The following is a 16,885-nucleotide window of genomic DNA, read 5'->3' as shown; positions in this document are numbered from 1 at the left end:
AATAACAGTTAAGAACAGACAGGTAATATCTCACATTTTTATATCCTCATGAGGCATAATCTAGATTTATAAATTGATTAATTTATATATTTCCCAGATTTAGGGTTTGGCCAAGTGTTAGATATATCATCTATGAATTGCTTTCGTGAGGATATATTTTGTTCCTGAGGTCCATGCCCTTACTACATCTGACAAAAATTAGCATCCATGATATGAACCCACAAAAATTATAAAAACCAACACCTTTACTCATAGCATTGTTCAAGAATAAAATTACCAGCATGGTCACAATGTACTGAATCACTAAATAAGATCAAAAGCCAAGTCTCGGGGTAGGGGTAAAAAAAAAAAAGCCAAGTCTATGTCCAAGCATACTGTCCCCCATCTTCGGTGTTAAACCAAGCATTTGTGTTAATGTCTCTATGGAGAAATGTATAATGGACCTTGTTAGTACCCACTTCACTCCCCCCACATTTCTGGTGAGAAGAAGACACATTTCAGAAGAGAAGAATAATGGAGCTTGGTGTGCAAGATGGCAGCTGACTCTTTTAAACAAGGTGCTCAAATTTGGAAGGGTATCTTAATACCAGTATGGGGTAACTAAAAAAAAATGATGTCTCTAAAAATGTTCCTTATTTTTACCCAAGTTGGCAATATGGTACTAGTCCCAAACGTTCACCAAGTTAACATGTTTAAGCTAAAAAGTAATTACATGGTTTTAACAAAGTCCTGTCTTCAGCTGGTGTATTAAAAGAAACATCTTCATCTTCCTCTTCTAGCTGTAGACTACCAGAGGACAAGCGAATTCGGGTCCTGGGTGACCTTGTTCCTTTGCTATACAAAGAGTAGTAGTCTGTTTTAAGAATCTCTGACTCAGAATCACTGGATTCACTATCTACATACCTCTCTGCTAGGCCCTGATCCATAACAACTGGTGGAAACTCCTGCTCATTAAACATATATGTAAACAGGTCAGCTTTCCGACTTAAAGCAGGACAAGGCCCCAAAGGTCTAAATTCAGACCCGAAAGGAAATCGAATCATTTTCATGTCTGATTGACTCTGAGACCGTTTAGGGGTTTGCTCCTGAATGCTGTATGCAAAGACATCTTCTAAATTAGTGTCTTCTTTTTGATCTACATTGATACTCCTACCACTCGTTCTAGCTGTAGCTCCTTGGAGGTCTTGAAAGTCTGGCTGAAATCGCTGCATTCTGCTATTCCTTGGGCTTCTTTTGGCTGGTTTCGTGGCAACAAGCTCTAGACATCTGCCTGACCTTTCCCTTTCCTCTGCCATGATTGGAGAACGTCTGGGGACCTGTGGGGGCCTATCCACATAAAAAAACACTTGAGGAGGCATAATGTCCACCTGCTGACTGGTACAAGGAATATAGGGCACATCCGTGTATGTTAGTTGCCTTGCAGGGCTCACTTTCTTTGGGAGGCCAGAAGATGTGCTCATGTGACTATCCATAAACTTATAGCTTGTTTGAAAGGAGCTTAGTGGACTCCTTTCCTCAAAGTAGTCTCTGGGATCCACATCAGGGTCAGGGTCAATGTTAAAAACAGGATCTGTATAAAGAAAAGAGAAAGAGGAACTGCTCTGGGACTGATGGAATGATAGGGGATCTGCCTCTGGTTTGGATCGTTCCAGCTCTGCTGCAAATGTCACTTCCACTGCAGAGTTCCTCCTCCTGCTGTCTAGCACTGGCTCAGACGCATGCACTCCATTGACCATGCGGTAGTACCCGCCACCATATGTTAGTCTCAAATCTTCTACCTGTAGAATAAAGAACATATTAACTAAAGAAAAAAAAACATTTGGTTTGGGTGAGGGCAGGGTTTAATGTAGCCTTGAATTTTACAAAGGTAATTTTCCCTGCAAGCTAGTTCAATCCATGTTCTATCGCAGGGTTGATCAAAGATTGACTGAATGGATAATAATTGATATTATACCCTAATTCATGTACTTAAAAATATACAACTCTGGCTGGACACATTGCTTTGCATGCAGTTAACTCTGATTTGATCTGCAATAGTACTGACAGTTCTATGAACAGCAACATGAATGAGCCCTGAGCACCAGCAGGTGTGGCTTAAATCCCCTTTCCCTGCACTACACAACTTTCTCTTTCACTCACTGTCACCCCAGTCCCAGACCTGAGTCCTTTTATGTATTGATCCAGTAGTGTATGTCCCACTGTGTAATGCAGCAGCTACATAAATGTGGTTATGGTTCTGGCTCTGCCTTGGTTTTGCTGTGTGACCTGACAAGTCTATCAACCTTCCTGCTCCAGTTTCCTCTCTATTTTCTTTAAGACAGTAGAAAATGGCCAGAGAGATAGTACAGACTTTAAGGGTGACATCCTTGCATACAGCCTGGTTCCATCCTGAACACCGCATAGAGTCTCCCAAGCACATGGCCAGAAATAGACCCTGAAGGCCACTTGGTGTGGCACAAGAATCTAAAAATGGTAACAAGAAGGCTTTTGAATAGCAAGAGGTTCATACTTTAGGTGATACCATTTAGCTTTATATATCTGTAATGCGTTTCAGGTAAAAACCACCTGTTGTTTGACCAAAGACATAATGATTATTTTTTTCTTTTAGGGGGTGCAAAAAATAACACTTCATAATAGAAAATTTCAATGAAGTTAGCTCTCGTAGTTCCAAGAGAATTGCACTTTGTCCTTAAATTAAGTTATAGAATTATTCAGCAAAAGTACTTTAAAACCTTAGTCCCAGACTTTAGAGTCTCTCTAAGAATTAAAATTTCAATAAGTAAAAAAAATAGAACTCATAAAAAGTACAAAATCAGAAAATGGAATTAGAATTTGTGTTTTGCAAGACTTTAGCTATAGCACTTGCCTTTGTAGATCTGTCAGTTCATTTCTAGCCTTGTTTTGCTTTGGGAGGTCACATCCGGCAATGTTTAGGGTTTACTCCTGGCTCTGCACTTAGGAATCACTCCTAGAAAACTCAGGGGGTTATATGGGATGTCAAAGATCAAAACTGGATAGGTCTTGTGCAAGGCAAGCAGCTTACCCACTGTGCTATTGCTCTTACCTATTTGCAATCTTTAAATTATGCACACCAATGATGTTCACTAGTCTATTGACTTCCTATTGACTAGAAAGACAAACCTGAGAGACCTCTCAAGGAGACTAACCTACACATGTTGATAAACCTCTTCCCACACCAGAATCACTTTTTGGAGGCATTTGAAAATATGGATATATTACATATTTATCTAAAGGAACAGGGATTTCCAGAAGCCTTACTTGTTTTGACACATCAGAGAGAATGTCTGGTGATGACCTGCACTGTCGTTCATGGTACTGAGAAGGGTAATGTTTCCTGAAATTTCCAAACAGAACAAAGTGTTGCAGAATACATCAAAATCATTAAGTTCAACTTCAAAATCATTAGGAGAAAAAGTAAACAGAAAGAGGAAACGGTACCTTTCAAAGGGCAAGCTCTTCAACCTCCCCTTTTTCCCATATTCCAAAAGTTGCCATTGGGTTCTCCCACTATTTTAAAACAAGATCAACATGATAAGAATGCTAGTCATGCACCAATTGCTAGTAATCCTCAAAACATGTATTGTTTAGATCAAAAGCATCTGGATGAATAATATGTTCCTTGAATCTTTGAAGCTCACAATGGTCCAAGAGTCAGGGATGGAGAACCTTCAGCTACTCAGAACCCATACTTTTGTTTTGTTTTGTTTTGTTTTGTTTTGTTTTGTTTTGTTTTTGGAGTCACATCTGGTAGTGCTCAGGGGCTACTCCTGGCTCTGCACTCAGAAATACCCCTGGCAAACTGAGGGTACCACATGAGATGCCGAAATTCGAACCATTGTCCGTCCAGATCGGCTGCATGCAAGGCAAGTGCTTCACCACTGTGCTATCTCTCTGGCCCCTTAGAAGTCAAGGGGCCAGAGAATTAGTACCAAGGGTAAGCCACTTCCTTTGTTTGCAGCTAACTCAGGTTCAATTCCCAAACCCGATTTGGTCTCTTGACCTGCCAGAAGTGATCCCTGAGAACAGAGTTAGGATTAACCACTGGACACAACTGTATGTGGTCCAAATGTCTGTATATATTATATGTATTCTATCTATAGCTATATCTTAACATAAAATTCTTGTCTGGAAGGCTAATACTCTCCTTTAAAGACTTTTTCACATCCTATTGTAAACAGTTTCTAAGAAAGCTATTCATTTGGTTTTCCAGTTCCTGACTGAGTGGGCAATGGAGAAGGGAAAGGGGAAAACGGGGGAAAGGAGAGAATGAGAGGGAGAAAAGAGGTACAGAAGGGAGAACTAACTAAACAGAAGAGGGTTCCTCCAGTCAGCCATACATTAGCAAAGAAGCCATCAGACTGCTTGGAGAAACACAAGAGAAAATAGAAATCAGAAGAGTAATAACCCCCCAAATGTAAACTATTCATCACTGAGATGTAGAGATTGACATACCTCCCCCATCCTGAGGCCATCACGACTCTACAGCTTCCTATAGAGGCTAAGTGATGTTTACAATAACTTGGGTCATTAAGAAAAGGGCAAAACAACTATTTTTTTAAATACAGGGTTTGCAGAATACATTTTGGAAAGTTTCCATAAAAATACACACATTACACAAAGGAAAAAAAATATTAGTTCTAACTGGGGCAGGTTGCCACCTTTGGAGAAAATCATTTCTGGGAAGCATTCAATTCGATTCTTATGGATACATTAGTATGTTTTGTTTTTATCTTAGCTAAGAGTTTCAAAGCTTCTCCAAAAGAACTCTTAAATTGATGAGTTAAATTAAAAAAATGATCTTTTTGCAACTAACTTCCAGTCCTCTAAAGTCAAATCTGTATTAAGGAGCCTCTCTTGCAACATTGCTCAACCCTTTAAATCTCAAAGGTCCCTCCAAGACTTTCTCAAAATACCTGGTTCTGCCTAACCAAATGCCATCACTGCCCAAGCCTCTTCTTGCACTATTTTACAACTTTCATCTGAGGAAAACAACAGACTCACTGAGCCATTTTTCTCCAACTGCATATGCCACTTCTTTTTCCCCATTATTTTTGAGATTCTGATAGAACTACTTGAATAGGGTAATCCTCTCCCAGGCCTTACAGATGGAACTAGTTCTTCAATGTGTCACACAGAAAACTGGTCAGAAAGGCTTTACTCTCTGACGTGGGTAATGTGGATTATTTATTGCTTCTAGAACTCAAGTTCTTCCTTCTCTTGTCTATGAAATGGAAAATTTGGTGTGCATCAACTGCCTGTGTACAATATTTCATTACCTATAGCGGAAACTGGAACCTTTGCTGCAGAGTAGGGTTTTGGGCTTTGATTTGGGTTCTTCAGAAAGTCTGAAGAAAGCATGATACTCCACGCAAGTCTTCCAGAAAGCCTTGCAAGCATCTCGACTGGCCATCGTGAACTCCAAAGTATCTTTACACAATACCTGTATAAACCAAGTAAAACATGCTTTGTGAGTAGCAAAGATCTTAAAATATTAGAGCATTGTAAATTACCATCCATGGGCCCAGACAGCTTCTCATCCACTTGAATCCCAGCAGGTTCCACACACACTGAAACCAAATGATTGGCCACCTTCTGAGAAACAAACTTGTCCCTGCTCAAGAGCGGAGCCCTCTCTAAGAAACGATCCTTGCTTTGCACACTTTCCTTAAGTGTTTTACTTTTTACCCCTTCTCTGCCAAGAACATTTTTATGAAGTTGTATATTTGATGAAAATGAACATCAAAGGGCATTTTTCAAGGTGATAATAATTTATAAGTGACCAACAGGAAAGGGGAGTGAGGAGATTGACTTCCTGATAGATGGCCAAGTTTCGGGGGGATAATTACATGAACATAAATCTAATTCATATACCCTTTAGAACTCTTCATCCTCTCTATGCTGGTTAGTTTATGATATACTTTATCGTCACTTGGCATATCATCATGAATGTAGAGGAGCTTAGTCTTCCAGGCATTAAATCCAACTCTTCTTCAATCACTATATATCCACCCCCAATAGCCCCTTGATTACATGTCATTTATTTAGCCCTGCTTTTAAAATTCCCACTAATTGACTCTGTTAACCTCCCTTTCTCTCACTCTTCTGTAGGCTTCTAAGTGCAGCACTGGGACTCTCTTTAAGCTTCACACTGAATACATATTCTGAACTGCTCAAACACATTCATAGGGTTAGCATCCAGAGAACAAAGCTGAAAACTATTGAAAAACTTACTAATACACATTTTATTTCCTTTCTACCCACCTCTATAGCCTTCTATGTATTCAGTTATAGAATCCTTTCCAGCATCTTTTCTCACCAAGAACAATGCAGCCTAGATCAGTGATTGATTCTTTTGCTGACATCCCATATCCATCCACCCACCACATCCTGCTCTGGCATATAGTAGGTGTTCATTTATTTTTGCTTAAGAAAACAGAACTAAAATACTTATAAAAAGGGCTACATTACATGGAATAAATTTGTCACCCTCATAGATAAGGCCATTTCCAATTGAATCATCAACTCTCAGAATAATAACCGCTAAGCTGACATTTCTTTCATGCCAAGCACCCTACTTACTTATGCATTCATTCTAAACTGTCACTGAGAGTTCTTAGTCATTTGCCTTTATGAAAAACATAACTAAAGATCTTGATTTTTGTATATAGGCAGAAAAGAGATCACATGACCCTCTCATACCATCTGCAGAAACAACCAAGAAACTCCAAGCAAACAGAAAGTAAAAGAATTCATTAGAAAGTGACTTACCAAGATGTTGGCATGAAGTTTGATAAGAAAATGCTTTCTCTTAAAACTCAACTTTCGAATTTTAGCCCAGTTGAATGTATTAATCTTTGTATTTCCCTATAATAAAACACAGCAGGTTTTGATATAAATGTCAGCACAGGCTAGTTTATAAGACAAGGCAACCCTGCTAGAAAATTTCTGTCATAAATTTGCGACTGTCTTTTACCTATCTTGTTCACTGTATTATTTGGTCCTGTTGTACTAGGCAGGCGGTGCCGTCAAATAAGTCAGATGGAATATATCTGAAAGACAGGAACTCTATTTCCTGATCAATGTTGGCTTCCTGTTTATCTGTTTATGCCATGGCATATACACATGGTTGCCTGTGCACCATTTCTTGGAATCAGCCCCTCACCTTATCACCCTCATCATCTTGATATTGATATCATCCTTCCTTATACCTTAGCTTATAAGATAAGCCCCTTTCATGTAGTACTTTAGCATCTTCTCTGCCACAAAGCACTTCCCAAGTGTTCATAATTATTTGTTTAATTGTCTCTCCCAGTTTGAAGTTAAATTCTCTGAAGTCAGGATCATTGCCCTTTACCTCAGCAGCCATATAAATCACTCCTCTTTATTTCTCCTTCCCTCCCCCTCTTAATTTCTATTTACCTCTATTACCTGGTACAAAGTATATGCACAAGAAATATACTAGTATATGTCTATATGAATAGACCGATGCCTAGTTCTGAAAGTATATTAACTCTCATTGAACTGGACCATTAGAATGTAGGAATATTTTCTTGGTTTGGGGGCTTAAGATCTATTCCTGCCTCAGTAGTCATTGATGTTCCTAATGTTGCTCAGAAGATCATTAAAGTTTCTGGAATAGAATGCAGGGTCACACATATACAAGACTGGTGCTCTACCACTGAATCACATCCCTGAAACTACATGCATGAATTATAATGTTTGCATATGATCTCTCAACAATACTGTTGTTTTTCTTAAATAATACAATGAAGTATACACAAAATATATTCAATATACTAGTTTGAGTTTTGTAGGGGCACACCCAGCAGTCTCAGAACTTAAACCTTGGTTCTGTGCTCAGGGATCACTCTTGGAGGTGCCAGGGATTGAATCTGAGTCAGTGGTCTGCTATGCAAACACTGCCAGTTTACTGTCTCTACAGCCCAGTATTACTAAATAAGACTTGTGTAAGAGATAATAGACCAGTTAAATTGTCCCCAAATGTTCACATAGTTATTTACATCAAAAAATATTACAACCAATATGACAGCCTCACTCCGCTTCACCCACCTCATCTTTTTCTAGGAAGTGAGAATTGGCAAGGATCTGCCATCAAAGTGGAATGGGTGAAAATTTCCTCTTAGGAGAGCAGGTATGACAGTGATCCATTAGGCCATTTGCCTCCTGATTTTTCTCTCATTCTATAAAGTTAACAATCAAATAACCTCACAATATTGCTTTAACAGACTTGCTTTCACCGCACCTTATTTACTTTGCAACTTATTTTTGAGCTCAAATTCAGTCCTAGGGGCCAGGTGGGTTTGAGGTCACCACTTCCTTCTCACAACTCATTCATTCCCAAACTACCTATCATTGTGAATATTAGTCAAGTATTATTGAACCTGAACTTGACTCCAGATTTATTGCCTGGAGGCCAAAACGATACTACAGTAGTTAAAGTACTTGCCTTGCCTATACCCAATCTGGTCACCACCGGGAGTGATCCCTAAACCCACAGCAAGAAATAAGCCCTGAGCACAGTAGAGTGTGGCCCATTCCAGCCCCCAAATTTGTTACCTCTTTACAGACTTGAGGAGACCTGATAGATTAAAAAAATTCCAAGAAAAAACTGCAAGGGGCCAGAGAGATAGCACAGCAGTAAGGCGTTTGCCTTGCCTGTGGCCAATCTGGAGGCACCCGGTTTGATTCCTGGCATCCCATATGGTCCCCCAGCCAGCCAGGGGTGATTTCTGAGTGCAGAGCCAGGAGTAACCTCTGAGCATGGGTGTGGCCCCCAAACCAATCAATCAATCAATAAAGTTTTTAAAAAAGAAAAAAATGCAAAAAATTGGTTATGTTCCCTCAAGTAAGCTTAAATATGGGGGAGGGGTCAGAAAGTCCTGGGTTGTTTTCTAAACTGAAAATTAAGTTTTTAAAAGAAAGGCATGCAATAGTAAACAGTAATAGCTACTAAATCCTTGTCAACTGGCACTGGGAACCTCCATTTAAACCAGTAACTGCAGGAAGACACAATATTTTGTGCCCTCCATCATTTTCTGGTCCATCTGGACCAGGCTAATGCAGCTTATGTCACTACCTACATTTTCAGGTACCAAGTTTCAAATTCCTGTTTAAAATTTGAAATTTCCAAAGAGTCTCATGACTTCTCTTTCTGCCAAGCCTGCCTACACTAATGCATGAACTCCATAGAAAACAGTCAGCTGCAGCCTGCAAATGGAAGCAGAGCATGTTGAAGGGTTGAGCTTCCCCAGAAACTTTCCAAGTAGCATCTCAATGCCCTAAGCTGAAGGGTGTTAAAGAAAATAGTTTTACCCGTAACACTAGTACTCCCATATGGGCGACAGCCAAGTGAATCTGCATCCCTTCCCCATCACTGGCAGGGTGTGGCCGGATGCCATACATATCCAACTTTCTTGCTATGTCCAGTAGAAGTATGTCAGATTCAGCGGGGCTTCGGCCACTGCAGAGCAAAATAATTCATAAGTCTAATTAATGCAGAAAAATGGCATTTTCACCCAAAGAGCTCCACAAGAAATGCAATGCTTTTTTGGACCAGAAGCTTCTCTGACTTAAGAGCTTGCTTTTAAGTCTGGGCTGGAGAGATAGCACAGAGGTAAGGCATTTGCCTTGTAGGTGGCCGACCCGGGACAGACCCAGTTCAATTCCCAGCATCCCATATGCTTCCATGAGCATGCCAGGAGCAATTTCTGAGCACAGAGCCAGGGATAACCCCTGAGCATCACCAGGTGTGGCCCAAAAACCAATCAATCAATCAATCAATAAAACTGCTTAAAATTTTGTCCTCAGGAATTGTAGAGATACTACAGTGGGTAGGATGCTTGTTTTGCAGGAAGCAGACCTGGGTTCAACCCTAGCACCTCATAGTCCCCTGAGCCAGCCAGGAATACTCCCTGAATACAGACGCAGTAGCACTGACAGGTGTTGTCCAAAAACAGAAAAAGGGGCAAAAAGAGTTGGTTCCCCAGCTTTAGTGTTCCCTGCTGGTGGGAGTAGGTGCCAATCAGATACTTACATGTGCTTCTGATGAAAGTGCGTGATCTTGTTCTCTAAAGATTCTTGGTTTGGCAAGTACCTGGTCTGTGCCAGATGTTTTCTAACTGTTTCTTCATGAAAATCTCCCAGTTCTGCTGCATGACAGAAAAGTGACATGTTTCACATTTCCCTGGGGGAGGGAGATGATGGTGTACCTTACAGATTCTCTGCTTTCAGACAACCCTTTCCTTGCAGCTAATGCAGTCCTAGGCTTCCCGGCTTCTGTTTTGCAATTTTGGAAAGAGAGATTTTACACCATGTTTTGTCAAATGTGAAGTAGTTGATTGGTATGAAGTCTCAGTGAAGTAAATACAGTCTAGATCTTAAAGGTTCTAGAATTATGGGCAGATATTTTTCTCCCACCTTCTATTTATAATCTCTTCTGCTTCTGACCACTTCCTCATATGAGTTGAATTCTGCCTCTCTCCTAAATTAATATGCTGAAACCTTAACTCCAAGAACTTCAAAATCTGACTGTATTTGGATATAAGGGTACATAAAGGAGTGAATAAACTGAGGCAACAGGAGATACCTTCATCCTATCTGACTGGTGTCTTTATTTTGGTTTGGGGGTCACACGCAACAGTGCTCATGGGCTATTCCTGACTCAGAGGACAATATGTGGTATCGTGGTTTGACTCAGGGTTGGTCACATGCATAGTTTGTATCTTAATATCTTTACTATCTCTTCTGCCACCCAATAAAAATAATTATAAGAAGTGAACACTTGGGAATCTAGAGTGACAGTACATTGGGCAGGATATTTTCCTTGCACACAGCCATTCCAGGTTCAATCCATGCCACCCTATATGGCTCCTTGAGCCTTTTAGGAACAATTCCTGAGCACAGAGCTAGGAGTAAGCCCTGAGCACCATTAGATATAGCCAGAAAAGAAAAAATAAGACAAAGAAGTAAATCTTTGGATACACAGAAGTTCTAGCAATGCAGGTGCATGAAAAAAAAAAAAAAGACCAAGTAAGGATGCAACAGGTCTCCAAGCTAAGGGGGAGAGATCCCAGACAAAATGAAACGAACACCTTAGTATTGGAATTATCACCTTCACCATGTGATAAATTAATGTATCATATTGCAGCCCCCCTATATACTGTTTGCTATGGCAGTCATAGCAAGTGTGTGTACTCCCCTCACTTCACTGTACCCTAATTGTGCATTACCAACCAAGAAGAATATAAATGTTAACCACAGTGCAAACTAGTTACAGCCATTCAATCCTCTGCTTACTAGGAATCTAGCAAAACCACTGTTACCTGAAATCTTCAATAAATGAGTAATTCTGGAAATTATTCTCAATTTTCCAAATTGCTGATAGTTTGACTGATCTTACTTAACTCCTTTTGAACTATCTCAACATTCATTATACACGTTGCTTTCAAAGGCATTCAATGTGAACAGAATTACTGACCTATCACGAAATTGCCAAAAACTATTTTGAATTCTTGTGACTTATTTAACATTTTGATGTCATCTCCTTCTTTGTTGGACTAATGTGACAAATCACACTTTTGGTCACTGACTTGCCCTATAGAAGTCTCCTCTTCATTTTAAGTTGTGATTGTTGTGACCTACCATAAACTCAGAAACTAGATATTCAAAGCTGTCAAAATTTTATATACTGAAATGAAAAATAGAGGCTCCACAGAATGCTGTAGTGCTCTTCTAGGGAGTAAAATACATGGATATTGGAGACTCATTTTCAGTGCTCGTTTCTCTTGGTATTGTATTCTATATAGATAGCATACTACTTTGTAGACATTAGATATGTATGTATTATATTAATACATATTATATGTTACATATAGTATATTACATATATAATAATATAATACATATTATATTAATTATTAATATATATTACATAAATGTATTTAAAAATCACTTATAATTAAAATCTCCATTTCACAAACTTTTTTCCTTTATTTAAACATCTTGATTACATAAATGATTGTGATTAGGTTTCAGTAATGTAAAGAACACCCCCTTCACCAGTGCAACATTCCCACCACCAATGTCCCAAATCTCCCTCCATTCCACCCCACCCCCACCTGTACTCCAGACAGGCTTTCCAGGTCCCCCATTCATTCACATGATTATGGTAGTTCTCTGTGTAGTTATTTCTATAACTGCACTCACCACTCTTTGTGGTGAGCTTCATGAAGTGAGCTGGAAGTTCCAGGCCTCCTCTCATTGTCTCTGAGGATTGTTACAAAAATGACATTTATTTTTCTTAAAACCCATAGATGAGTGAGACTATTCTGAATCTCTCTTTCTCCCTTTGTCTTATTTCATTCAGCATGATAAATTCCATGTACATCCATGTATAGGAAAATTTCATGACTCCATCTCTCCTGACGTCTGCATAATATTCCATTGTGTATATGTACCACAGTTTCTTTAGCCATTCGTCTGTTGAAGGGCATGTTGGTTGTTTCCAGAGCCTGGCTATTGTGAATAGTGCTGCAATAAATAGAAGTGTGAGGAAGGGGTTTTTGTATTGTATTCTTGTGTTCTTAGGGTATATCCCTAGGAGTGGAATAGCTGGGTCGAATGGGAGCTCACTTTCCAGATTTTGGAGGAATCTTCATATCGCTTTCCATAGAGGTTGGACTAGATGGCATTCCCACCAGCAGTGGATAAGAGTTCCTTTCTCTGCATATCCCCTCATTCTTTGTGATGTATGCCAATCTCTGTGGTGTGAGATGGTATCTCATCATTGTTTTGATTTGCATCTTCCTGATGATTAGAGATAAGGGGCATTTTTTCATGTGCCTTTTGGCCATTTGTATTTCTTTTTTATCAAAGCATCTGTTCATTTCTTCTCCCCATTTTTTGATGGGATTAGATTTTTTTTTTATAAAGTTCTGTCAGTGCCCTGTATATTTTGGATATAAGCCCCTTATGTGATGGGTGTTGGGTGAATAGTTTCTCCCACTCGGAGGGTGGCTTTGTATCCTGGGCACTATTTCTATTGAGGTGCAGAAGCTTCTCAGCTTAATGTATTCCCATCTGTTGATCTCTGCTTCCACTTGTTTGGAAAGTGCAGTTTCCTCCTTGAAGATGCCTTTAGTCTCAATGTCATGGAGTGTTTTACCTACGTGTTGTTCTATATATTTTATGAAATCAGGTCTGATATCAAGGTCTTTAATCCATTTGAATTTTACCTTTGTACATGATGTTAACTGGGGGTCTATGTTCGCTTTTTTGCAAGTGGCTAACCAGTTCTGGTAGCATCACTTGTTGAAGAGGTTTTCCCTGCTCCACTTAGGATTTCTTGCTCCTTTGTCAAAAATTAGGTAATTGTATGCCTGGGGAACATTGTCTGAGAACTCAAGCCTATTCCACTGATCTGAGGGTCTGTCTTTATTCCAATACCATGCTGTTTTTTGATAACTATTGCTTTGTAGTACAGTTTAAAGTTGGGAAAAGTAATGCCTCCCATTTTCCTTTTCCCTAGGAGTACTTTAGCTATTCGAGGGTGTTTATTGTTCCAGATGAACTTCATAAGTGTTTGATCCACTTCTTTGAAAAATGTCATGGGTATTTTTAAGGAGGTCGCATTAAATCTGTATAATGCTTTGGGGAGTATTGCCATTTTAATGATGTTAATCCTGCCAATCCATGAGCAGGGTATGTGTTTCCATTTCCGTGTGTCCTCTCTTATTTCTTGGAGCAGGGCTTTATAGTTTTCTTTGTATAGGTCCTTCACGTCTTTGGTCAAGTTGACTCCAAGATATTTGAGTTTGTGTGGCACTAATGTGAATGGGATTGCGTTCTTGACTTCCTTCTCTTCCCTATCATTATTGGTGTATAAAAAGGTCATTGATTTCTGTGTGTTAATTTTGTACCTGCCACCTTGCTATATGAGTCTATTGTTTCTAGAAGCTTTTTGGTAGAGTCTTTAGGGTTTTCTAAGTAGAGTATCATGTCATCTGCAAACAATGAGAGCTTGACTTCTTCCTTTCCTATCGAGATTCCCTTGATATCTTTTTCTTGCCTGATCACTATAGCAAGAATTTCCAGTACTATGTTGAAGAGGAGTGGTGAGAGTGGACAGCCTTGTCTTCTACCAGAGTTTAGAGGAAAGGCTTTTAGTTTTTCTCCATTGAGGATAATATTTGCCATTGGCTTGTGGTAGATGGCTTCAACTAGATTGAGAAAGTTTCCTTCTATTCCCATCTTGCTGAGAGTTTTGATCAAGAATGGGTGTTGGACCTTATCAAATGCTTTCTCTGAGTCTATTGATATGATCATGTGGTTTTTATTTTTCTTGTTGTTGATGTTGTGTATGATGTTGATAGATTTACGGATGTTAAACCATCCTTGCATTTCTGGGATGAAACCTACTTGGTCGTAGTGTATGATCTTCTTAACGATGCATTGGATCCTATTTGCCAAGATTTTGTTGAAGATCTTTGCATCAGCATTCATCAGGGATATTGGTCTGTAATTTTCTTTTTTGGCAACATCTCTGTCTGGTTTTGGTAGCAAGATGATGTTGGCTTCATAAAAGCTGTTTGGGAGTGTTCCCGTTTTTTCAATTTCATGGAAAAGCCAGGCTAGGATTGGTAGTAGCTCCTCTTGAAAGATTTGAAAAAATTCATTAGGAAATCCATCTGGGCCTGGGCTTTTCTTTTTGGGCAGATGTTTGATTACAGTTTCAATTTCCTGCAAGATTTCTATCCTCTTGATTTTATGGAGGTATGTTTTATGTGTTAGCATGTAGTTTATCCTAGAGAACGAGCCGTGTCCACTGGAGAAGAATGTGTATCCAGGTTTTTTGGGATGGAGTGTCTCATATATATATATATATATATATATATATATATATATATATATATATATATCTTCCATTACTCTTTTCAGGGCTAGTATGTTTTTGTTGGGTTTTAGTCTGGTTGACCTATCAAGTTTTGATAGGGCCGTGTTGAGGTCTCCCACAATTATTATGTTATTATTGATTTCTTCTTTCAGAATTGTCAGTAACTGTGTTAGATAATTTTCTGGTCTCTCATTGGGTGCATATATGTTTAATAGTCTGATTTCTTCCTGTTGCATATATCCCTTGATTAGTACATAGTGTCCATCTTTGTCCCTTACCACTTTTCTTAGTATAAACTTGGTGTCATCATATTAATATGGCCACCCCAGCTTGTTTGAGGGTGTTGTTTGCTTGGATGATTTTCCTCCAGCCTTTGATTTTGAGTCTATGTTTGTTCTGACTATTCAGATGTGTTTCTTGTAGGCAGCAGAAGGTTGGATTCATCTTTTTGACCCATTTTGCCACTTTGTGTCTTTTAATTGGTAAATTTAATCCATTGACATTGAGGGAGATGATTGTCATAGGATTTAATGTCATCTTTGTAGATAAGTTTGCTGTGTTTGTTGGTCTCTCTTGTCTTAGAGTAGACCTGTCAGTTTTTCCTTTAAGGCTGGTTTTTCATCTGTGATGTTTCTGAGCTGTTGTTTATCCATAAAGCTATGTATTCTTCCTTGAAACCTGAACATGAGTCAGGCTGGGTGCAATATTCCTGGTGAGGCGTTCATTTCATTCAGTCTTGTCACAATATCTCACCACTGTCTTCTGGCCTTGAGAGTTTTTGGGTTTGGTTTTTGGGTCACACCAGCAGTGCTCAGGAGGTACTCCTGGCTCTATCCTCGGAAATTGCTCCTGGCAGGCCTGGGGGACCATATGGGATGCCGGGATTCGAACCACCAACCTTCTGCATGCAAGGCAGAGACCTTACCTCCATGCTATCTCTCCAACCCCATTTCACAAACTTTTAAAAGAAGAAAGTGATGGCTCTTTTATTTATTTCTTTCCCAAACTGTTAAATGTACAAATCTCATTAAAACTCAACCAGGTCCAGATGGCTTTATTCATTAAATCTGTCAAATACTCAAAAAGGATATAATACCAATTCTTCACAAACTCATTCAGAAAAAAAATTGAATATTTACCAATTCACTCAAGAAGACTGTTATTACTTGAATACTAAAACCAAAGAAAGAGAAAGATGACAAGAAAGGAAAATCCTAAGCTGGAGCTTATACTCTGCATGCATTAGCCTAGGTTTGCTTTTCAGCATCACAGGCTCTCTGGAGTGCCACAAGGAGTGATACATGCCCCACCCACAACTCCACCCCCGCACTCCCTCCAAGCACTGAACTGGGGTGAACATCACTAAAAGCAAGACAGAAAAAAAGAAAATTTAAGGTCAAAATAGTTCATGAATACAGAGGGGAAAATCCTCAACAAAACACTAGTGAACCAAATCTACCTAACGGATCATATCTTATGAACAAGTGGGACTTATCTCAGGATTACAAAATGAGTTCCATATGTGAAAATCAATTACTGTAATACACTATGTTAATAGAATAAAGGACAAAACATCTATTGACCTGATGAATGCAGAAAAATGGGCAAGTCCAATGCCAATTTACAATAAAATAACAAGAAATAAAAAAGAACAAAGAATGCTTAAACCTGCTAAAGCCTGTTTTTGAAAAACCTATTTTGACAAAAATCAAAACCTGCTAACTGGTTAAAAACCATGTTTTTCCTTTAAGACTGGGAAAAGGGCACATTCTCCTTACCACTTCTGACCAATACTGTACTAGTGGTGCTAGTCAGCGCAATAAGGCTACATACAAGTAATATAAACTTGTTTTCCAAAAAAAAAGATGAAATTTTCATGACTTGTAGTCAATATAGTTCAATTCATAAAATGCTATTGGAACTAATATAAGTGTTGAGCAAAATAGCAAGACA

At 39.1% G+C, this 16,885-nt stretch overlaps 1 protein-coding gene across 1 annotated transcript in view; it reads right to left on the bottom strand.

Moving 5' to 3' along the window:
• Nucleotides 1–692: 692 nt before the first annotated feature.
• Nucleotides 693–16,885, bottom strand: part of FRMD7 (FERM domain containing 7) — a 54,804-nt gene continuing 38,611 nt past the window's right edge. Inside the window, exons 6-12 of the mRNA XM_049766993.1 lie at nucleotides 10,076–10,190; nucleotides 9,355–9,502; nucleotides 6,790–6,885; nucleotides 5,298–5,461; nucleotides 3,460–3,528; nucleotides 3,280–3,355; nucleotides 693–1,778 (exon numbers count right to left, since the gene is read on the bottom strand). Coding sequence (XP_049622950.1) covers nucleotides 693–1,778; nucleotides 3,280–3,355; nucleotides 3,460–3,528; nucleotides 5,298–5,461; nucleotides 6,790–6,885; nucleotides 9,355–9,502; nucleotides 10,076–10,190 — 1,754 coding nt within the window. The remainder of the gene's footprint in view (nucleotides 1,779–3,279; nucleotides 3,356–3,459; nucleotides 3,529–5,297; nucleotides 5,462–6,789; nucleotides 6,886–9,354; nucleotides 9,503–10,075; nucleotides 10,191–16,885) is intronic.

This window comes from Suncus etruscus, chromosome X (assembly GCF_024139225.1).
Source record: "Suncus etruscus isolate mSunEtr1 chromosome X, mSunEtr1.pri.cur, whole genome shotgun sequence".
NCBI lineage: Eukaryota > Metazoa > Chordata > Mammalia > Eulipotyphla > Soricidae > Suncus > Suncus etruscus.
Note: the sequence above shows the minus strand (reverse complement) of the source record. Positions and strands in the feature narration are given on the sequence as shown.